This window comes from Cinclus cinclus, chromosome 6, assembly GCF_963662255.1.
Source record: "Cinclus cinclus chromosome 6, bCinCin1.1, whole genome shotgun sequence".
In the NCBI taxonomy this organism is placed as follows: Eukaryota; Metazoa; Chordata; class Aves; order Passeriformes; family Cinclidae; genus Cinclus; species Cinclus cinclus.
In genome coordinates, this window is record NC_085051.1 from 17,111,099 (window position 1) to 17,134,671 (window position 23,573).

At 36.8% G+C, this 23,573-nt stretch overlaps 1 protein-coding gene across 1 annotated transcript in view; it reads right to left on the reverse strand.

Moving 5' to 3' along the window:
* The window catches only part of LOC134045530 (mucin-5AC-like), a 48,148-nt gene extending 25,577 nt beyond the window's left edge, over positions 1-22,571 (reverse strand). Inside the window, exons 1-30 of the mRNA XM_062495355.1 lie at positions 22,499-22,571; positions 20,540-20,683; positions 19,566-19,625; positions 18,340-18,601; positions 17,317-17,431; positions 16,759-16,849; positions 16,234-16,346; positions 15,549-15,765; positions 15,082-15,207; positions 13,955-14,072; positions 13,039-13,177; positions 11,625-11,735; positions 11,167-11,236; positions 10,251-10,388; positions 10,003-10,167; positions 9,186-9,280; positions 8,131-8,257; positions 7,334-7,589; positions 6,686-6,735; positions 5,987-6,087; positions 5,707-5,858; positions 5,049-5,187; positions 4,840-4,953; positions 4,367-4,546; positions 3,621-3,860; positions 2,898-3,054; positions 2,184-2,312; positions 1,713-1,854; positions 1,043-1,086; positions 749-955 (exon numbers count right to left, since the gene is read on the reverse strand). Of these exons, the coding sequence (XP_062351339.1) occupies positions 749-955; positions 1,043-1,086; positions 1,713-1,854; positions 2,184-2,312; positions 2,898-3,054; positions 3,621-3,860; positions 4,367-4,546; positions 4,840-4,953; positions 5,049-5,187; positions 5,707-5,858; positions 5,987-6,087; positions 6,686-6,735; positions 7,334-7,589; positions 8,131-8,257; positions 9,186-9,280; positions 10,003-10,167; positions 10,251-10,388; positions 11,167-11,236; positions 11,625-11,735; positions 13,039-13,177; positions 13,955-14,072; positions 15,082-15,207; positions 15,549-15,765; positions 16,234-16,346; positions 16,759-16,849; positions 17,317-17,431; positions 18,340-18,601; positions 19,566-19,625; positions 20,540-20,683; positions 22,499-22,571 (4,075 nt within the window). The remainder of the gene's footprint in view (positions 1-748; positions 956-1,042; positions 1,087-1,712; positions 1,855-2,183; positions 2,313-2,897; positions 3,055-3,620; positions 3,861-4,366; positions 4,547-4,839; positions 4,954-5,048; positions 5,188-5,706; positions 5,859-5,986; positions 6,088-6,685; positions 6,736-7,333; positions 7,590-8,130; positions 8,258-9,185; positions 9,281-10,002; positions 10,168-10,250; positions 10,389-11,166; positions 11,237-11,624; positions 11,736-13,038; positions 13,178-13,954; positions 14,073-15,081; positions 15,208-15,548; positions 15,766-16,233; positions 16,347-16,758; positions 16,850-17,316; positions 17,432-18,339; positions 18,602-19,565; positions 19,626-20,539; positions 20,684-22,498) is intronic.
* Positions 22,572-23,573: the final 1,002 nt, after the last annotated feature.

The window sequence follows — 23,573 nt, forward strand, 5'->3', positions numbered from 1 at the left end:
ATTTTCATTTTCCTTCCATTATGCACCTATAGTGCATCAGTTTATTATCCATATAATTTACCATGTTGTAGAACGGAAAATCCATCATCCAGCAATTTAATGTAGTGACATGCTTGGAACTGTCACTTCACAAGATAATATTAATTATGTGTTACAAGGTGCTGACATAAGGCTCAGGCCTAATTTTATACTGGAAAAAGGAAGTCTCAATTTTTTTGCATTAATTTCAGTGTAGTTGCTTTGGCTCCGTCTTGCTTAACTATATACTAGTTTCTCTGGAATGCATTGAAATCAGTGGAAAGAGTAACATTTAGTGTATTCATTGAGATCCATAGCTACTTTTTTTCTTCCAAATCAGTTGACTCCTCACTGCATTGCCTTTGCTCCTCCATTTCAAGCATCCCTACACTTTGCATTTTAGCTTTGACCTTAAGAAACCATTTATTGGTAGTAGAGTTTTGCAGGTGAACTCTCATTATGAAATAGATGGGAAATAGCTATTGAATTCCAGCAATACTGATATTTTCTGTAATTTCAAAGCCTCTATATTTTCTACTGAATTATGATTTCACACAACTTATGCTCAGAGTAACTAGATACTCCCAACCTGAAGAATGTTTTACAGGAATTCTAAAACACCAAATTTCCTCATCTCGATGCCAGTATCTGAGCAATCCACTTAGTACTGTCAAATTTTTTTTTCTCACTAAACAAGAGAATACACTCTCATGGGTTACAAAGAATGTACCTGTGGAAGTAGTGGTAGGTGGCGTAGAGCTGAAGTGAAATGTAGTTGCTGTTGTAGGTGATGTTGAGTTTAGACATTCATGGATAAATCTTTGAAGTGTTCCATTGGGACCACAAGTTGCAACAATACACCATCCTGTGCCATCTGTGGTGTTGTAGACCACATCTCTGTAGTTGTATTTCTGCCCCTCATAAATGCAGACACATTCTGTAGATTAAAACAGGATGTTATTCCTTGCTATGTGAAACACAGGGTACCCTAAATGTTATTCATATAAAAACTTCTTCAACATACCATGTTCATCATATCTGCATTTTTTGCCATGAATTGTGCATTCACTGAAAAAAAAAAAACAAAAAACATATTATGAATATGTACATACTGGTTTGGACATATTTTTTTTGTTTTAATTTTTCTTCTATCAATCCTTTGCTATTCATTGCATATTTAAATATAAAATGACCCTATCTTCTGAGTTAGGCAGCCAGTTCTGCTGTACAAATTCAAGCTAGCTATCTTCACATAGTTCCCTGGCAAGAAAGGTAGTATATTTATATACTGGCTTCCTTAAGCCAGTATATAAAATATGCAGCATCCCTACCAGTGCTTTTGGGAACAGGACAAAAGATGTGAGATGGATGATTTGAAATAAGAATATCCCCCCAGTAGGTCTATTTATTTTTTGGAAGCAGAAAGGACAGTAAATGTGTCTTTTTCTCACTTCATTTAATAATGATTATAATAATTGACAAGGACTTTAAATATATCAAATAAGTAATAAATCTCTCAATGATAAAATGTTTCACTATATTGCCATTTAATGCCCTGGGAAGGGAAGAAAATCCGACATTGTTCATCAGCCTTTGACTGGCCTAGTTCCTGTTTGTAAATAGTAAATTTAATGTGTGATGCATTACATCCCACAATTTAAAACTCTACTTTTAAAATTATTTCCTAAACCTACCATGATTCACAGTTCTGCTTTGAAGGCATCTCCATTCCTGGTTTGTAATTTTTTCCATCTTCAAAGCAACCACAATTAGAAACACAGGTCATTGTTTCCTCATCAAAATAGGGCTTATTCTTTGGACACTGTGGATAGCAGCCTGCAATGAAGAGAGAGTCAAGTTGACACTAGGCCTTTCATAAGTAACTCCACACTCATATCTGCTTTTCCCAACATGTCCCACATGGTAAGTGGAATTTCAGACCCTCTTACTGCTATTCCTTTGATTGCACAATATACTTTGGAGTATTTTGTCCTCATCTTCAATCCAAACAAGCACATAATCCATTAGGTCATCCAGTACTAATCAGAAAATATCAACTTACAATTTCTAGTGCAAATATGTCATACACTGAGTAATACAAATTTTGTTCACCATACTGCATTTTAACCTTTCAAGCAGAATGAGATATACATAATTATGTTTACCTTCCAAACCCCTCATCTCATGAAGGCATTTCCCACTTGGATTATTGCAGGTCTTCATACAAGGTGCTCCACATGGCTTGTAGTGCCACTCACATTCCCCTTGTGGATTATAGTAATCACAGAACAGAGCTAGAAGAAGAAATGTCAGAAAAATATCTTTGTATTAAGTCTATACTGATTCAATTTTTCTAGGTAAAAACCTAATGGGATCAGCATAATCACAGAGGTGGTGAACACTATATTATCTTATGGCTAAAGTAATACAATTGTTATATTTGTAAAACCTTTTGACACCAATAAATATACACAACATAGAACAGAGATACATTAAACATGAAAAATAAGTTGATTGAGTCACTGGTCTTAGTATGCACTAGTGCTTTACTTACATGGAATCTGATGCAGACAGGTGGCAGTGTAATAAAATATCATATTTCACCAGTAATATATCATGATTGTCAAGTTAATTAGACACTAATCACACCACCTGTAAAATTATTACCTGTGGTTTCATTTTATTAAGATAGATTGCCTTCTAGAGATTTACCCAACTGCTTTGTTGGGGTTTTTAGGTGTTCTTTTGATTTTGTCTGTTTGTTTCTTAAGCATACAGCTATCCCTCTTACAAATACAGTTTTATACTTCCTTTCTTGTTCTACTTGGCTTGTTTCTTTCCTTCTGAACCCCTTAAAAAAGTAGTGGGTTGAAACTCACGACAAATGGATGGGGTTCTCCATGATATGCAGATGTCCAGCTCATTACATGCTTGAGCATAGGCAGCTACTGCTGTGCAGAAACATTCACAGTCTCCTCCCGTGTCACAGGCACAAGCATCATCCACACATGCTTGGTAATATTCATTTGGTTCAACCTGATGGAGAAAACATTCAAGTTTTCATGCCCTTGTCCTCTTCACACTGTCCTAAAATAGCTAAATAAGATATCTGAAATTCACAGCTCTGTATGTAAGAAAGCTAAGAGAATGCTTTGGAAAAAATCAAGAGGAAAATGTAGAATAAAGCTATTGCTAGTAGGCAAAAATATTAAGAACTGTTTGATGTTGAAGACAATTTCAAAACAGTGGTCGTTACTACAACCTAGCACAGACTTATACATATCAGGTGGCTAATATTTGTATTAGTAGAAAATAATGCCATTAGGACGTAAGCATATATTGAAATTTATCTACTCCTGTTCCTTCTGTTAAAAACAAACAAATCAACCCTAACAAACAATTTTACTGTACTTGCTCAAGACAAAAGCTGAGAAAATGACAGTGAAAACATTTCTATGCAGTCTCCCTATGCAGAAACTTGGTCTAATTTCACTTTGTCAAGCATGAAAAAAATCTATTTTAGAGTATTTTTTAATCTATTTCACATAAAAATAGATACAATAAATTTTGTTAAGAATTTACGACTAAATTTTTTGTCATACCTGTGAGTGACACTTTGCAAATACTTCACTGGTAATGATGCTGCATTGCTTCTGTGCCCAGGCTTTCCTGTATGGGTTTGTAGTGCATGGGTCCAGTGTACGATTGGCATTTGGGCAACTGGAAGACACCTTCCAGCTGTTGGCAAATTCCAGCACACTTCCTACCACAGACTGACTGCGAGTAGTGAAGTCATTATTTCCATTGCCATCATAGTTTCCACAAAGTCCACACACATGGCCCTGCATCAGGATAAACAAACAAAATTATATGGATCAATAGGGTATAATTACTTAGTGAGTAACAGACCTCAGGATGACTCTTATGTAACCCATCTTATTTAAGGTTATTAATGCTTATTTAGTAACAGGGTTGGACATTCTAATAAAATTTTTTTCATTTAGAGATGTTTAACTTGCTGTTAGGAAAAAGGAGTAGACTGATGGGTTTTGTTCTAGAGTATTAAGCTATTCAGTTTTAGTTGATCCTAAATACATCTCTTCAGAGAGGGTTTTCATGAAGAAAGCTACTGATAAAGTTGCTGTTATGCCATTGCTGAAAAATGTAATTTAAGGATAATACATAGCACACAATTTAAGTCAACACAGGAATGATAAAAAATATGAGATTTCTGCTCTTTTGACTACAGTCTTCTGGTTTACAGCCTAAATTTTCACCCGTTTTCTTTGAGAGATAATATGAATGTTACAGAATTCCTTTTATTTATGTTTTCACTTTTAAAGTATACCTGAAAGCTGGGACTAAGTTTGATGAATATACTGGTCTTCTTGTCCCACATGAGTATCAGACCAACAGTAGTATCAACCACTAGGTAGATGCCCATGGAACGGATTTGGAATGGCATTTTTCCCCCAGGTGTCCTCTGGATGACATCAGAGTGTCCATCACTGAGTACCAGCTCATAGTTCTAAAACAGGAGAATAAAAAGTTAGAGGCCAATTTAAAAAGTCACCTATTTTGTAGTTTTATTTATTGACAGTAACTTCTTGAAATAATATTATCATCAAAAGGATTCTACTCAACAACCTCATGTTAAGAAACTTCTCTGTAGATTTCCCTCCTTTGCTTTCTAGAGCAGAGAGAAAAAAAAAAAGTCTAGTGACATTTTCATCGTTTTGGAAGCCACTTCTCCTGTGCAGTCTATCTGGGACAACTTGTTCTGTCCTTCTGGCACAACTTAAAAAACAAAACAAAACTTACTCCCAGGAAAACTTTAATAGACTTAGAGCAGGTAGTTCCTGTAGTGCCACATGGAATGTTCTCAGTGATGACTCTGAAGGTTCCCTGACTCATAGCCTGTTGACCACAGTAGTTCTGAAACAGGAGAGTGATATTCACTGTTAACTATGTCACATGTTCATAAGTAAAATGCAAGGTACTTAGGGCAAAAATCTAGATGGGACTGTTACCTGGACCAGAACATATTCGCAGTCCCCTTCAAAATCAAAGCGTTTGCCATCAAAGGTATTATAATGCCCATCTCCATAAACAGAACATGTTTCCAGGCAGGGTTCCTCAGAGCACTGCCATTTTCTGTTTCTACATGTGCTACACAAGACAAAAAGCACTCCAAATGTAAAAACTAGACAAACACACAATATGAATATAGGTACATTTCTGTAGTTTAAAATGCACTAAGTTTCTAATGAAAAAATAAGGTTTGCTTATTCTCAAAAATGCAGCATAGCTCAAGAACTACTGGAATTTATCCAAAGACTGCTATTTAATAATGTAATTAATAATCTGCATTAGAAAAAACCAATTCTTTCACATTGACAGATCCTATTGGAACTATTGAAATGGAAAGATTTCCTTGGAAGAAAAAAGACATTTTGACTTGAATGAATATGGCATCAAAACCATGGTGGTTTTCTGACTACTTGCAATTTCTGGATTGTGTCATTGAGAAAATTAGAGCTTGCTTTTTAGGTACTAAGTGAATTTTTTTATGCAGGATTCCTTCCTAGAAATCTTGATACTGCTAGAGCGAAACAGTACTATTTGCTTAGAGCTTTAGCTGTTTTTTTTTTTTTTATTTCCAAAATATTTTTTTCAATATGCTCTTACCAGTTGTTACAGCCAACTCTGATTGATTCTCCTGGACTGTATGAATTCCCATTGTGAATACATGGACAGTCTTCTGGAGCTATACAGCCACCTTTGCCATCCAACACTTGATCATCAGGACATACACAGCCAGAGACACAGTGAGTTTTGTACTGTAAGGACCACAAAGAAAATGTGTCTTGAAACATTTCCCTGCTGGAATAGTCCAGCTGTAGCTGGTAATTGTAAAAGAGATCTTGATTAATATGCTTTCAACTAGGTATAAGGAATCTGTACTTACACATTCCATATCTAGAGTCTGACAGCTCTTCTGGCATCCTGCTCCTACCACGTTTGCAGTGACATTGCCACAGTCGACATAAACCATGGGAGGCACACAGACTGAAAGAGAGAACAGCCATGAGAAATGTGAGACCAACCCTACATTTGCATATTTGTGCTTCAAAGAAAAAATGGAAATACTCCTTTGTGAATTATGTGTACCTTAATGTGATGCATGTAGCAAGAAAGACAAACCAAATATTGTTTTCATCTCATATTCACCTAGTTTTTGTGATTATGCTTGGACTACTCAATAAAATTTATTTTTAGCTAGCTTCATGAAACATTTCCTTTCAGAAAAGCAGAACAAAAGAGAATAACATTTGGGACATTTTTCTTTTGTTTGGTTGCTTTGGGGTTTTTTGCTTTTACATTTTAATTAAAACATGAATAGTTTCCCCCTCACATTGAGTGAGGTGACCAAGTATCCTTTCACCCTATGTAACCCAAGGGATTCTAACTTGTTTCAGCCACCTGAAAGGCAAGACTGTGTTTCTTTATCTTTTGACAATGTCCTCTGCGTTACAGAAGTCCTCATTTCATTTTCTTGGCTAATTTCAGACTTGTACAGTTTGCATCATTATGACAAGTGAAAAACTAAGTGAAAATAGTGAAGATGGAAAGGGAGAATTAAAGAAAATCTGAAGTGATACGTTACCTGGTTCAGGCTTCTCTCCAATGCAACTCAGCTTTCCATAGGTGCAAGTGCTATAAAAAACAAGGGAATGGATATTTTTTAACTTGTTAAGTTTCAGCTCATTTTCCAATGAACTTGAAATAATGAAAAATTACTGTGTGATAAATAAAACATGTCCTTTATCAAATAGTTTCCACATTTCAAAAATATTAATATTAGAGTAGAACAAAATACAAGTAAATTCTATATAAATAAATGTTTGCTCTGTCTACATGCCTGGTTAAAACCATCCTTAAGAATACTTCATATTCCCATGATAATGGGAATAACCTGTAACAGAATTACCAGACACCTTTCACCATGGAACAAGCCTTTTACAGTCATGGATAAGAAAAGTATGTGTGAAGGGCAAGGAACAAAGGAAGGCAGAGAAAAAGAGACAGGGTGGGAGCTTGGCTGTTAGCCAAGGCTGACCCACAACAGGACTGTTTGTTGAATTCCTGTAGTTGTTTATGTGCAATCTTCCAACCATGGGCAGCCCTAAGAATTTTTTAAGAACCTGTGATTTTTAAATTGAAAATTTTAGGTATAGAAATTAGACTTCATAACATTTATATGGTTTCATGATTGCCTATACCAGTATTTTTTTTTTGTTAACAAGTCTCTTACCAGACAACACCATTATCATGAACAACTTCTCCAGAAGACAGAGGCATTCCTTTATAGTAACAAGGACAGCTAGAAGCAGGCACACATTTGCCACTGTCATCCATGTAGGTTCCATTTATGCAGGTACAGCCATCAACTGGGACAAACTTGATGTTGCATGTGACATCAGGCTCACTCAGAGAGCGGCAGGTGGGTTGACAGGAATTGACAATGTAGGTGTACTTCAAGGACTTCGGACACAAGGTGGTGTATTTTGCTTGAGAGTAAGAAGGTGGGTTATGTTTGTTGGTCATTCAAGAATCAATATCGGTAAAGTATTTGAGATAAAGTATATATGATAAACATGGCATTGTATGCACACATGTTCACTGATATCCCCAGTAATGTAATTTTTTAATACCAGAGCAAAAATTCCCCTTCTAAATGTATCAAATGTTCTGTCCAAATTAAAAAAAGAAAAGTTCAATTATATTAAGATGCAGCATGTTTCTTCTTCTATGCAATTTCTATACTTTTTGTCAAAGTAAGTTGAGAAACACCCTACTTATTTTATTCCTATCGCAAGGGTATTGCTCTTCAGGTTTTTTTCTGATGGCTCTCAGCAAGTAAACTAACAAAGCCTCTTTTTAATATTTCTTCTTGTTTGTCTTACGACATTCCTTTCCTCCTCAGCTTCTTGAAAGTCAATGCTATATTTAAACCCCAGTTCAACATCATTTACTGTGGAATCCCTGAGACCTGTATTGTGGGGCCTTCTGGGTGATCATTTTCAAAAGGCAGAGGGGTGAAAAACTTACTGCAGGCTTTGCTCCTCCATCCACTGAGAAGAACTCCTTTAGCAGCACAGGCTCTGACATAGCTGGAAAGGGCAGCACACATGCAGTCCTCACTCTTCTCACAGTTACAGGTGTCAAACATACAGGTCTAGGAACAGAGGATGACATATGATCATTAAAATGTCATGTCAAAACCATGGCAGTCTGCAGTTTAAGAGTTTATGTTCATTAAAGGTCAAAGTGAGTACAAACCACATGTATAAGTAAATATATGCCTGATTTTCATTGAGCTCTTTCAAAAGAGATTATGTGAGAAAAGAGTAATTAGAGGTCCACTATTTCTATCTTTTTTCAGTTTTCCAACTGCTTCAATTTTTTTGCCACTATGCCATATATATATTTAGAATAAATAGAGATTATTTGATGCCACCCAGCTTTTGGAGCTTATGTTTAAGAGCCTGAGCTCTCTGCAGCAGGTTATTTGATATGTTTCCATGCTGGACAGGGATAGCACAATATTTTGAATTCCAGATGATGTTTATCAAACATAATCTTCCAAATTTCCAATAACAGGAAGATTTTCTAAAGTACCCAGGGTCTCTGTTACAGGGTTTTACCACCTTGAATTCCTAGAACATTTTCATTCACATTTTGTCTAATTCTCATGGCTGCTTTCTACACACATTGCTTGCCTTGTCCTTGCATATATACAAAGCAGTTCAGAGGAATTCAGAGGAAAAGTGCCAGTTAAGATTCTGGCTAAAGCTTTCATTATAGCTCTCAGAAGGGAGAAGCTTTATCCTTTCACAGGGAATCCAAACTCCTAACTTCATCTAAAGTTTACACCTAAAAGTAGGTGCAGGAGGAATACACCTGTATGTTTATACTCTGGGGAATGGGAAGAAAAATAGCTTCACAGAAGAGCAAAAATTTCATGTTATGCAGATAAGAATGAACTCTTGGCTTGTAAAGAACTATCATGAATGTGTCTCCTCACAAATGGCAAGTTATTCTCTCATGTGTTAGTATCAAGAATGAGTTGTTTTCTCCCATATTGGATACTTAGAGCCAAGTACCTTCTGGTAAACTTCTGGATTCACTGTTGAGTGACATTCAGCAAAAGGTCCCATGGTATCAGAAAGCAGTCCACACCAGTGCTGAGCATACTGATCTGTGAATTGAAAACATGGTAAAGATTTCTATGGCACTTCATTTGCAAAACTTTCGTCTCAGTGTAACTATACCTCCTCCAGGGAAATTACAGAAGCTTAGTATTACAATATAATTAAACTCTGTGTTTGCTGAGGCACTCCATCTTTCACTTCTAGGCAGAAATATGAACTCTTCCTAAATGGAGTGTTCTCTAATTCATGAAAATTGTCATGGAATAAACTAAAGATACCCTTAGCTGAATTTTAAAAAGGAAGGTTCAGACTAAATTAAGACTATGCTAGTTCATCTCAGAAGACAGAAGAGTAGCTTGTAAATACTCAAGAATTATGTTTTTTTTGCCTGAAATGAAGCTTGAATGCTTTCAATCTCTGAACTTCAAGTCTGTTTCTTAGTTTAACAGCAGAAAAGTCACAACCTTCAGAGAGGCTAGGCTCAGCTTTTCTCCCTGTGTGACAGTCAGTCTGTTCTGGGGATGAATCCCTAATATGTTATATGGTTCCAGTTTCCCTTAAGTAAGTTGACTTGCTGTCTTTATCCAAAGGAATATATCTGAAGATCTGAAATATTTTGATAGTTATTAATTGAAGACTTCTAGTGTCAACTGAGGAAAATTTTGTGCATGTGCAAGTAGTTCTGTTATTTTGGCTAAATGCTTGGTGGTTGATCAGCTTATTCCTTCTTTGCATCTTAAAGGAGAATAGAAGAGGTTGCTGAGCTTACCATTTTGTATGCTGACAGTACAGGGGTCCTCAAAGGTATTTTTGGCATCAGGACAATCAGCCCGAGTTTTCCAAGTATTGCCAAAGGCAGCTGAAGTGCCCTCTATCACACCACTGGTGGTTTTGAAATCATCTGTCTGTACATCATTGAAGTTTCCACAGAGACCTAGAAGGAAGCAGATGGTCTGTGCATGTCTCCTACAGGACCAAGGCACTGGTGAAGGCAGTTGTTAAGACAAGGTCACTTACCACAGGTCTGCCCTTTATGTGACGGGTCTAAATCTATAAAAATTTGCATTGAAGGCACAAGCTGAACCTGTAGCTGAAGACCAAAAGTTGTTTGCAGTATTATGAAGAACGATGAAGGCCTGAAGATGGTGACATTTGCTAGGGATATAAGAACAAAATAGTTATAATTTCATTTGCAATGAGCAGTTGAACTAATTGTTCATTAGAAGAACAATACAGTAGAGGAATTCTACAGCTGTGATTGATATGATCCTAATTTCTGAAGAACTGGGAGGAAAATGATCCTCACAGGATTTCAAATCCAGCACCAAAACAGTCTAACCTAAACACATAAGCAACAAATATATACAAGACCTCCACTTTCTGTCAGGTATTTTTATATGAGTGAAGAATAAACACTTCTGTTGTTATTTAAAAGGTTGCTTTTGTTTGATGAAAATGCTATAGCACTATATAATTGAAGACTCCAGCCTGGACCTATTCAGTGCTTTCATGGTTTGCTTTGTGTTCAGGTGCAGTAGTGTTTGAGAAGAACTGGCATATGAGAAACATCAGTGATGAATGTGCTTTGAGAACAAGGACAGGGGGAACATAGGGAACTAAACTTGAGAAATTGGAGTCTGGTTGCATGTCAGAATTTCTCTTTCCTCTCTTATGACAATGTTTGGATCTGAAAGTGTACAAGTACACTATTTGCTTGAGCTAATTAGATATTGCTAAATTTAAACCATGATCTTGCTAAAATTATTAGTGCTGAATAGGCAAATCTTATTAGGTAAAAATGGGAGACAGTGCACTATGGTAGTGCTCTGGGTTTGCTGCAGTGTAACGAGAAGTAGAACTTGGCTTTAGTTCAACTCATCTAATAACATTTTTAAGCAAAAATAAGAAATAGAAGTTTTTCAAAGTAACTTACCTGCTGAGAATGGTAGCTGTGTGTAGATCATATTCACAAATACACTCCCAGAAGGCTGGATCACAATGTTCTGTCCACAAAAAGATAATAATTATCAAGTAGATAACTTAAATACTTTCCAAATGTTTCCTATCCAATGCTACTCAAGATAAATGGGGGGAAAAAAAAAAAAATCGAGGGAGACTGATGATGTTCTGATTCTTGTACTATTTCTTTAATCTTTATTACTACTGTCCAAGAAAACAAAATCCAGAAATTATCTAAATAACAGAGAGCTACTAAGATCCTCTCTTCCTATACACTTACTTTATTATGAATTTTTCTTTTAATAGCATTTGAATGAGCTAAAACAGAGGCAATGTAAATTTCCTGTCTGTGCCGTTGTGCCTCTTTTTGTTTGTCTGTTAATCTTAGAGAACATCCCTATAGAATGTCAGGTATGTACACCTGCTGCTCACCGTTTGTCCTCCATTTAGGCTGATGGCTACACCCTTGAGGCATGTCTCAGTGTCAGTCAGGCCACACTTGTGGATATCTCCCAACACCGTGAACTCATTGCTGTCACAGAGCTTGAAGAAGAAAGCAAGAGATACTGTTAAAAGGACTTGCTATATTGAAATATTGTTATTTCAAAAAAGACTCACAAGCAATCGGAATTTAATATATTGTTTGTTTCATTTCTTCTTGCTCATATGGTCTAACATGTCTAGAGTCACCATGTAAGCTGGCATTCGTGCAGTATTGCACACTGGAAGCCATACATTGCTTCTGGAATTCAGGGCTGAGTTAGACATATTAATCTGAATATTAAAACTTCCTCATGCATTAGTAAGACTAGTTCCTAATGTGTAGGTAATACACATTAATTATGCTTGAGCAGAAAGAGGTATGCCTTTCTTGCCCACAGGTTATAAAGTTTACCAGGGAGAAGAAAGATTGTTTCCAATGTCTTCTGCACCAAATAGATTATTCAGGACCCTGGTGATTTGGATATTCTTTTAACAGGTAGCAAATGTGGATTTAAATACCCTCCCACAGGAGAAAATTAAACTAAAATTGTTATTCAGGAAGTTACTGCATAAAGGCTCAGATTTTGACTCAGCTCTGATTTTCCTAAGACAGTGTTTGGTTAGCCATTTACAAAGTGTGCCTAGTGATCAAAACAGAATAGGGAAAGACTCAGAGAAGGCCGTGACTGCTAACATATCATATCAGTTTTTTTGACCTATTGAAGACTAAATTGAGGACAGCTGAGATGCAGAATTATAGCCATCTAGAAATTCAGTATTAGATTCTGGGGCTTTTTGAACATTCATATGTAAATTTAGGGGTTTTCCTCTGCCTCCAGAGACCCTGAGAATCTAATTTTACATGTTGGTGCCAAAAGGAGTTCAATGTGTAAATCTGACCTATGCCGCCATTCTGCATCAAGGCAGTTCTTGTGAATCTTATCCTGAAAATTTTATTGATTTAGGCTAATCTATTTCTAAATCATCTCATTCTAGCTATTTCATAAGATTATATTGTTCTTTCTTGTTCAGATTGATCGTGTCAAGAACAGATTTTATTTAATACAAAATCCTTATGAAAACAGTTTACCTTAGTCATCCAGTAAAAATAAAGAATTAATAAACCCAGGGTTATGAAATCTAACAAAAAATCAGTGCAAATTCTAAACAATGATCAAAACACAAAAACACTACAAAATTATTTAGTATAACCCAAACAGAAAAGCCCCTGAAATCCATTTAGGGATGTTAACCCTCTGAGATTCAGAAAACTGATGTGATTGCCAGTAGTTTTCATAAAAAAAACCCCATTATATATAACAAAAACATTTTTCTCTAGCAAGAACTGTGACTCGTTTTTTACCTTGGTTAGGACATAACTACAGTCTCCAAAGAAGGAATAGTATTTTTCATCAAATGTTGAAATGTGGGAACCTCCTTCAACACTGCAAGTCCCAGGGCATGACTGTGTGACACAAGACCATTCACCTCCAACACAGGTACTGAAATGAAGGAGGTATTCAGTAACATTGGGTAATGCAAGTGCAAATGAAATAAAGAGAAAATAAGAGTAGATGATGACTAAATTTTCTTCTTGAAACACTGATCACACTGCCAAAGAAACCAGCATTGCTTTGAAATCTCAGAAAAATATGAAGTAGGCACACTTATATTAGAGTGATAATTTTCTATATATACATTGTTGTTAATTTCCAGTCTTTGGACAGAATTCAGCCCTGGTGGACTTGTAATCCATGTCAAATATGTTAATTATTTCTTGGAAAAATAAATAAATAGGTACAGTTGCATGCACTTACACAGTAATACTTTAGTAATTACAGGGATATTAAAAATATATTATTGATTTTTCTAACATGCCTCTCAAATGTTATCTTCCACTCTAAATGCAACATGCCCCCAAATGTCATGTCCTCTATAGTATTTATACAAGCAACTTAGCATTACACTGTGGTGCTGTAAATGTATAACATGAATACACATTTTTAAACATATCTGGTATTTGACTTTGATTATCTTCCTTCATTGGTATTTCTTGAAACTGAAGCACCTGTTTAAAAACTCTAATTGTTGTTCCAAGTGTGAAGAGAAAACAGACATCAAAGCAGCCTTTAAAGCAATGCAATTATAGAACTTCAGTTGGTAAGCTCATTTGTTTTTTAAGGGGAAATCAGTAAATATTCAGCTAATGCACCAAAAAAACCTCAAACTGCCCTCCCACCAAAAAAAAAAAAAAAAAAAAAAAAGAGAAAATATGTTACCATGATCTGCATTTAGATGAGAAGGAGGCACCAGGAGCATAAGTTTCACCTTCATAGGTACAGTGGCATTCTCTGCGGGGAATGCATCCAGCACCATTAACATCATCAAACACCATTCCTGGGAAAAGAAAGGGGATATTACTTATTCTGTGCACTGCAGAACCTGTCTTTGAACACATATCTAGCAGATACCTATGTCCCATTTTGTCTGTACTTGAAAATAATAGCATATGTAGATATGTAAGCTATGTAGAGATTGAAGGGCTATATTCCATTTAAATTTTTTTAAAATACTAGCATGAACAAAAGGGACTGCTAAGAAAATACCTTTCTGTTATGGACTTCATTAGAATTAAAACTATTATGTAATGATCTGGAATAGATGAACTATTTGTAAGACTGTCCAGGGACATATCTGTACCGTAAATATTTCTATGCCCAGAGACAGATGATTGCCTTAGAGAAGTCAATGCTACTACAAAAACAAGTGATAGTGAATTCTGTGAGACATCATGGGGATAAGCAGAATAGTTGCAAGGGGTGAAGCTCCTGCGATACACAGTCACAACAAGAACAAAAAATTAGACTCATAATTATGCAGAGAGAGAACACATCTATCTTGTACTGATACACAGTTCTAGTGTGCAATTCCCTGAAACACCAGACCTAACACACTGCCTAGGGCTCTGTCAGCTCCTTGTTGTTTTGACACACAACATTTGACAAGAAAGATTTGGTCATTTGTGGAATCAGCTTTGCACACAGCGGTAGTTATGATTGTGTGCAAAATCTGCTTAAACACTTTATAGTTTCTGTGCACTGAGTTTGAATACTGAGAATAGAAGACTGTTGTTAGGAGCAAATTATCTTATTCTTCAATCATTATATATATATATATATATAGATACATAAAATAGATATATAGAAAGCATACTTATTGTTTAGAAGAGCATATTTAGTAATTTGAATAGAAATTGTGCATCCAGGGAGAAATGTAACTATTACTTCAATGATAATAACACTGATGATGTGATGGGAGGGATCCAGAGTATAAAAGATGTTAAATGTGTACAGGTAGGTATTCTAAGGGGTTTTGGCTATGAGAAAAGGGCAGGAAATGAGCTTGCCTGGAGGACAGACGCAGCCATCTGTACAGTGATCTTCACAAAGTGCAGAACGTTCCGGGTTGCTGCACGTGTCAGAGCAGGGAGAGCCACACTCATGGTATTGCATGTTGAATGGACATGATTTGGCTAAAAGTAGAAAGTATTATAAAGCTGATTTTTCATTTAAAAATTTGAGAAAACAGTATTTGCCATTTAGGGTGGTTTGTGTCAAGATATGACAGGGTATCCTGATCAAAACAGAAGCTGAAACATTTTACATTTTCTGATTTATATTGAAAATTCCCTAGGCAAAATCCCCTAAACATCCATATTCACAAAGTCTTGCATATGACCAGATAAAAACTGATTTCATTATAATTGCATGCACTTTTAAATCACTGTCTTCTCCATGAAAAAAACAATACATACTGAAGTTTGCTACATGTGTGTAGTAAGCACAGGTGGAGGTCCCTTCCCAAGATACTCACGGCACAGGTCTGAGGTTCTCCAGTTCAGGGGCTGTCCACCTGCATGAGCACACTGCCGGGAGTACTCAGCAAAGGTGTTGCACATGCAGAAGTCAGCCATGGAGCTGTCACAGTGGCACAGGTCTTGTACACAAGTCTCAATGTAGTCCTGGACATTCACAAGCATGTTACAATTTGTAAATGCTTTGCTGGTTAATACTGTCTCACAGATAGAAGCCTAGGAAGGAAAAGAGAGGAGGTAAACAAAGGGTTAAGAAAATATGAAACTAATTGTTTAAGGCATGGAACAGAACAAGCCAAAGATTGATCTGGTCCATCAGTAGCCATAAGCTGATATTTAGCGAAAAATGTAACAATAGGGCAAAACCACATGGAAGTCCTTTGACTAGCTCTACTAGCTTCTACATCCTTAATTACCATCACCTCAGGTCACTTTCCTTATATTAAGACACTCTCAGTAATTTTCTCTTTCAGGAAAAGATGCAGTCTTCTTGTAGAAGGAGAATGCAAATTTCTGGCATTCATTTTAGCAAAGACTACAATGTGGAATTTAGGATACTTTTCTTTTGAGACCTACAGCTGTGGAATATTCAAATCTCTATTTTTTCCCCATCTAAAAGGTTTTCTCCAGAAACAGAGAACATATTCACATTGATAAAACAAGTTTTGAGAGAGAGATTCTTACAAATTCTCTTGAGCAGTTCATCAGAGAAGTAGGAGGAATAGGATCATCACACTGCTCTGTGGGTCCATCCATCTTCTGCCTATTACCAAACTGTATGGGGGTCAGTTTTGTCTCTGTAAAAAACAGTTCAAAGTCCCAACTTTTCAGTTATTCAATATTAGAATAATGCTTACTGAATTTTGCATAGAGGTCTTTTTTGTGACACTACCTGCTACAATGTGAACAGTGATTGCCAAACATTATCACTATAATACAAAACGGAAAAGATGAACAGGATAGATGAAGAACTGGATCCTAACTATTGAAAACAAGCAGAAATTTTTATGTGGCAGGTCTTAAAATATCTAACTGTGATGGAAGCCATCTCCAAGTCTAATGCATCTCAAAGTCCCAGCTCTGCAAAATGGACATCACAGGAATACATGAAGTAGTATCTCCAGTTAATACAACCCACAACCTATATTAAAGTGTATTGTAAGAAGAAAAAAAACCCACTAGTACTTAATGATGTTTTTTATTACTTACTCCCTGAAATAAATTCATTGCTGACTGGAATTCCGTTGAAGTCCCCACAAAGTCCACAAGTTTGATTGGCATATTTCTTATCTAGTTCCACCTTAAAAAAAAAATTAAAAAAAGAGGAAGGAGGTTTATAGAAATGGCAGTCTTGATGGTTAGGAGCATAGCCTATATCAGTATTGCTCACATACTCAAAATTTGAGATTATTGTGGAAACTATGCTATGTGATAGCAAGGTTGGCACCATTGGAATAGTCAGCGACAACCAAAGAAACCTTGCTCTTATCCTAGTCCTGGGTTGTGAACATCAATATTTTGCCAGGCCTGGAATCTGAGGAGTACTTCATGGTGAGGTAGGAACAGTATAATTCAGCATCTATTGATTCTGAGCTGAGCTTGATAGGGAAAAAAAAGGGAAATTGAAAAAAGACTGGATGACAGAACAATACACTAAAATTGGACACAAATCCAAGAGTAACTAACGGCTGCCTGGCTGTAATACTGCAAAGCTGCAAACAAACTATTCTCAAAATACATTCTGCTGTGTTTTGGATGTTTTCTTACCAGGAGGGCATCTTGTCCATTCCAAAGGAAGGTCAGTCCCAACTTGGCAGAAACTTTCAAATAGTTGTTACTTCTCTCTATTAAGACTCCCATATGGCTGTAGGGCATCTGGACCCTGGGGAAAGATCATCATAAGTCAGCAGGGGTAGGGACAGAATATCCACTGAATGTCCACAATGATATCCTCTCTCATTCTCTGAGAATTTTCAGCATATGTCTATGAAGAAATTAGAGCAACATCTACTACAGACAACACAGGTTTGTAATACTTTGTCCATTTCCTATGCAATTGCCTCTCATCATGCAAACAGACTGGCCTTGCTTTCCCCATTAAAGGTGCTTTTCTGGGCAAAATGTGAGCATATATCTGTGGTTGTATTGTTCAAAAAAATGCTGGGAGGTTTTGTTTTGCAGCCAGTGTGCTTCAGGATATTGCTATTTACTCCTTGAAGCATTTGATAATAAAGGGATAGACTGCAGGCTTTCTGTGACATGAGTGTCATTCAGGAAGCTGTAACCAAGATAACCTTTAGACTAGTTCACTGTACATAGCTGCCATAACAGACAACTCACTGTGGCATAGCTGCCCAAAGATTTACCTGGCCTTTTGGGTAGGTTTCACACCCTATGCCAAAATCAGTGCTACAATTTCTGCCTAGGTAGCAAGTTTCCAGAACAGATAATTTTAAATTAATTCAGGTACAAGCTGAAGAGTAGTCACTGCTTTACTACACACTGTTCAGTGCAAGGACAAAAGCTGTCAAAAATTCCTCTTGGAGTAGAATTAATAGAAAGTACTAACTTCAAAGGTGTAAAGAATGTGGCTTATAGACTTAATTGCCTACATACACTATGGTAGTAGTGAAACAGCATATTGGATATAGCTAACCCTAACCCAAACCAGCCACAGGAATAATCTGCAGAAGTGGCTGAGCCCTCCCACTGCTTGGGAGCAATGTGAGATCAGAGGAGGGAAAGGGGTACTTGCTCAAAGAGCCCACTGGGAACATGGTAGGAACATACAATTTGTCATCGAGCAGGACAGAGCTGGGGGTCAGTTCGATCACTACTCCTTCCAGCTTCATGATGACATGAGTGATCACAGTAGCATTTTCCACCATTGCACGCCTAATCTGGATGTTGAAATCCTCATAGGAAGACTTGCAGTTGGAGGCAAAGATGTAATTGCAGACCCCAGGGAAGTAAAAGATGTCCCCATCAAAGGTCTTGAAGTGGAAGTTCCCCCATGTGCTGCACACACGGCCATTGTGAAAGGGGTTGCCAGCTGTGGATTTAAAATAAGCAGTAAGAGTTTTCTGTAATTTTTTGTAATACCCTCCCTGTAGATGCTTTATCCCTCCTGCTTCTTTCACCTATGCCTACGTCAAAAAAGCTCCTCTTGTTTTTTCTGTTTTGTCAAGCTATATGTTTATCATTATGATTTATTCCGTTCAGTTGCTTTTTGTGCTTAATCACTTTCACAGAGATATAGGACCGAGCATCAAAAGAGACCTCCTGGGTCACTAGATCCAGTGCTCTAGTTCTGATTACTTCCCTATCCCATAAATCCTTTCCTAAATGTCCAGAGTCCTAAAGTTTCACCATAAGACCATTTTAAAGCTATTTTAGAACTAGCTGATACTCCTGTTTGGGCAGGCCACTCATACCCACAACCTCTGAATGGCTAGAAGACTTCTGTTAACATCTTCCAAAACATACTACCATCCTGTGTATGCCTGGTTGTTCTTGTGCCAAAATTATATTTCACCTTGAACGGGTTCAACCTCTCTGCTCCTCCCCCTGCCCATTATAGAAATCTCTTCTTTCTTTTCAGTCTTCCTTTTCTTATGAGCATACTCTCCAATACCCCTGATTATTTTCTCAGTCCCTTTCCACATTTACACTCAGCCTGCTTGAACTGTTCCCTATTCCCAAAATAAGGTGTCTTGACAGTTTTCAGCACACTAGTATTTTCCTCTCTTTATTGGAAATACATATAATGCTGGGGGAAAACATGTACAATATGCAAAAACATATATTAAATTTCTTTTTATGGCTGCATCATAAAACAATGAGGCAAAGCAATGGATTCACAGTTAGATTATCCACATTGGGAATGAATTAATTTTCTGCTAACTTTTTATGCTGCTAAAGGACCTTCCACAATTTATTTATTTTTTCAGTCACTCCATGCTCTTTGTCATTAACAAGAGCACAGCTATCTGAGCCATGATATTTGCTTAACTTACCCTTTACTTTCAGTGTATTTTGAAAAGATGGAATAATTGTCACTCCTTGGGATTTGAGAGCTGGTAGAAAACAAAAAGGAGAAAAAGTGACCAGGTTTAATCTTTTTGAAATCCTAAAACATGGGTAGAGATTCCCTAGTCTTTTTAATGATTGACATTTCCTGCTACTAGTTACACTCTAGGGGAAAGTTTCCACAAGGTTTTATGGGTGGTTTTTACACAATGCTTTGTGTTCTATCTTTGTATAAATTTCATTAACAGCTAAATTGCACAGACTGTAGTACTTTCTTCCATCATTTGTTCAAGACTCCCATCTTCATTCTGGCCCTGATACTCTGAACTGAAAAGCAGCAATATGATCCTCAGAGCACTGTATTGCAATAGTGATCACAACAGCTATTTTTAAATTATCTGTGGCAAACATTTTGCACAGCAGACTTAATGATCAATTATTTCAGCCTGTCATCACTAATGCACCAGTCAGCTTTAGATCCTCCCACCCTTATCATGCACTGTCCAGTTGTGTCATGCATGATCTTGTAGTACTTAATTATTCCAATATTTAAGGTAGTTACAGTTTTCTTATTCGCTTGTGAGTGATGCAGTCATCTTGACACAGTGTAAAAAATGTACTTTTTATTACCTACTATCAAGTACCTTGGTGATATATATGTAAACACACACCTCTTCTGAAAATACACTTGTAGATACAAGTTATGTACCTTTCATGAAGTTAAAGATTAGATAACTCTATCATATCAGTAGAGCAGATCCACTGGGCCAGATCTCAGAGAAAGTGCTCATGCTTTAAGCAGTCAGAGACTGCCTGAGAACTACATATATTGTACAGAGGACTTCTCTTTTAATGTGTGTGGTATATTTTAGCTAGGAATAAAAATATTCTAGTAATCTTACTATTTATCACCTTTATTTAGAACAAAACCTTGGAAAGAAATCAGCATAAAAATACCTACAGTTTTGTCGCTGCAGGAGAGATGGAGAAACATAGTCTGACTTTGTTGGTTCTTCACCACCCTGGGCTTGAACTGCATCAAGAAGAGTAGTAAAGGAAATGTGAATGTCAATTTTCTTGAGTTCACTCAATGTCTCAATTATATCTGTTTAAACATGCAACACTCAGTATGTCAAAAATCATCAATTATATGTTTATGTGCAAAAGGTCAGAAATGCATCAGGACCCATGCTACATGGAACCATGATGGCCAAACACCACTCCTTCAGCGTTTTCCTTCCTGTTTTTTAATTTTTGGGTAATAAATTACTGCAGGGAAGCCATCAAAAACATTCCTGTGGTGATTTGAGCAGGTGCTTCTTCTGCCACAGTAAATTCCTGGATTCCCTTATAAGCATTTCAGACAAAGGACCTAAAAATTCTTAGGTTTTATGATCGCTGTGCTTTAAGCATCACTAGAACTTTTTTTCCTAGCTAGATGGCTTTAAAATAAGTCCCTTTCATACAGGAAGAATTCACTTTAAGGTTAGAGGACTGATCTTTGTTAAAGATAAAGTTACTCTGTATTTTATAGTTTCAAGCACTCTTTGTAACATCCACAAAAGGAAAATAAATGCAAAAGCCACACCGCATAGAAGGAAATGGCTTTTCCAATAGATACATTTGTGCCTGTTGACTTTGCCCCAAAGCAAAGAAACCATTTTTCATTCTGTTCCACTACAGCATCAGAATAGGAATACATGCATTATCTGCAGGGGCCAGAGGGGCTTTCAAGGCACTTCTTAGTGAGAGTTCATCAGAAGGCAGGTTGAGGTGAAGACTATTCTGGCCAGAGCAGGTTCACCCTCTGCTGCAGCTTACAAGGGCAGTCTGTGGATAGGACCACTAGAGGGGCTAAGGCTGAAAGCAGAGCTGTAGGGAGCTCTGCAAGTCCCCTCCCAGGGAAAGAGCTGGGGGTCTGCAGCTGGAGTTAGAGGATGTGGCCACTTCTAAGGTAGGAGCTTCTGGGATCCTTCAGTGCCCAGCCTCAGAGAGCTTTTTGCTTCTCCCTCCACACTGTGTGGCTCTGCTCTGTCTCATGCACTGCAGATCCCTGCTGCCATTGCATGTTGTGCTAATGCTACAGTCCTGTCATGGGCTGTTCTTGGACACTACCACTTAAGTTGCTATGGAGCTACCTAGGAGTAGGAAAAATACGAAATCATACAATAAGATCTGCACTTGAGATCAAAACGCATTCAAAACTAACCTTGTTGTTACCTTAAGCTTTAAAGGAAAATATGAGATAAAAAAAGAAAAATTAAAAAATAATTAAAGCTACTTCCATCCATCTATGACTATTAAGTGCCCACAGAATATTTACAGCAGTTCCATTTGTTTTCAGCCCACTGCAAACCAACCCTGTGCGCTAAGTTTTTGTGCAACCTCATAAACAAGAGTAAATTAATTTTTAAAATCTATTGCCTGATGATTTTCAAGCAAAATCCTCCCTTTTTTCACTACTCTATCATCAGCTGATAAACAGAGTCTTTAAAAATTCATGCAGACATACTCCTCAACTGATTTGTTATTTCCTAGAAATACCACTGCACCTTCAGGTTTGTAATTTAGAAATTCTATACCACACTGAAGTGGATATTAAAAGCTAAATGCCTATCTTGAGGCATTTTTGTAGAAATGTAAGTTCTGAGGGAGCTCCACTCAATACAATGGAGCTGTTCCAGATTTCAACTGGAGAAAAAAAAAAAAAAAAAAAAAAAAAGGACAACAATTTCAAAAGAGTTAATTTTCTCTCCTTAGGAAGGAAAAACCTCTTAAGCAGAAAATAAAATCTTGCATGAAGGTAACAGGTTCATTAACTTCACAAAGCCAATTAAAAAAAATAAAAATGCTTCAAACTCCAAAGCAAGTTATAAATTCTTTAAAACAATAAAAATGCCAAGCAAGTGAATCTTCCTACCTTTGATCTGTATGAAGACCAGGGCTAGTATTGATATCCATAGTGGTATTCGTGTCCCCCCACCTTCGCCCATCTTCTGGAAGCCCAGTACAAACTACCAAGCTACCTGCCTCTGAGGAAATACCTCTCTGCTCCCAAGTCTTATATAGTGAGAGAGTAAAATTTGGCTCAGTTCCCAGATTGTTTCACAAGGCTGTTAAAAGGTGGGGCTTCAGACATTTTTGTTTTCTTTTGCAGGTGCAGAGGTAAATAGAGGATGCTCTGACTTTCCCTCAGCTATTTGCACTCTAGGAGGAGTCTTCTTTCCACATTTTTGATGAAATGTCAAGAAGTGAGCAAGAATTTTTGCTTAGGCTTAATCTTCCCAAATTATTGTTTATTGTGAGATAAACACAATTTAAGAGACATCTGGGTCATTTCTGAGGAGGAAGTTTGAGTGAATTATTTCACTTTTTTTTTCTTTCTTTCTTTTTTTTTTTTCTCCTTAGGGCAAGTGATGATAATTAGCTTCTCAACAAAACCCAAAGAAGTTTCACCTGATACAAATTTTTTAAAATGAGTTTGCACCTGCCTATGTAGTTACTTTACTTGTGAAAATGAAGAAATCAAATGCTATTTGGGGTCAGCAGTTATTCCACTGGCCAGGCACAACACAGGTGTAAACATTGAGAATCCTTCTGTGTTGGCAAATCAGTAATATGGTCCTTTTCTTGAGTGACTCTTTCACATGAGTAATTTTAGAGTTATTTCAGCTGTTTCCCTTCTGAGTAAACGTGATTTCACCATTAAAAATTATTTGGATTCTACCTATGATTAAAAATCAAAAAAAAAAAAAAAGTGATTTATAACCCTAGAGACATTAAGGGACAGATACGCAAGAATTTTTTTTAATATTCCTTATCTTAGGAACAATGAGAGAATGAAGGATGCTTTTTCAGTATGTTAAAACAGTTATTTACAGCTACATTACTTTAGGAAATTAACCTTTTATAGTGTTTTACCCTAGGGTGTAGAAATTAACCTTTTATAGTGTTTTACCCTGGGGTGTAGAGAAATGGATCTTTCACTAAGTGAG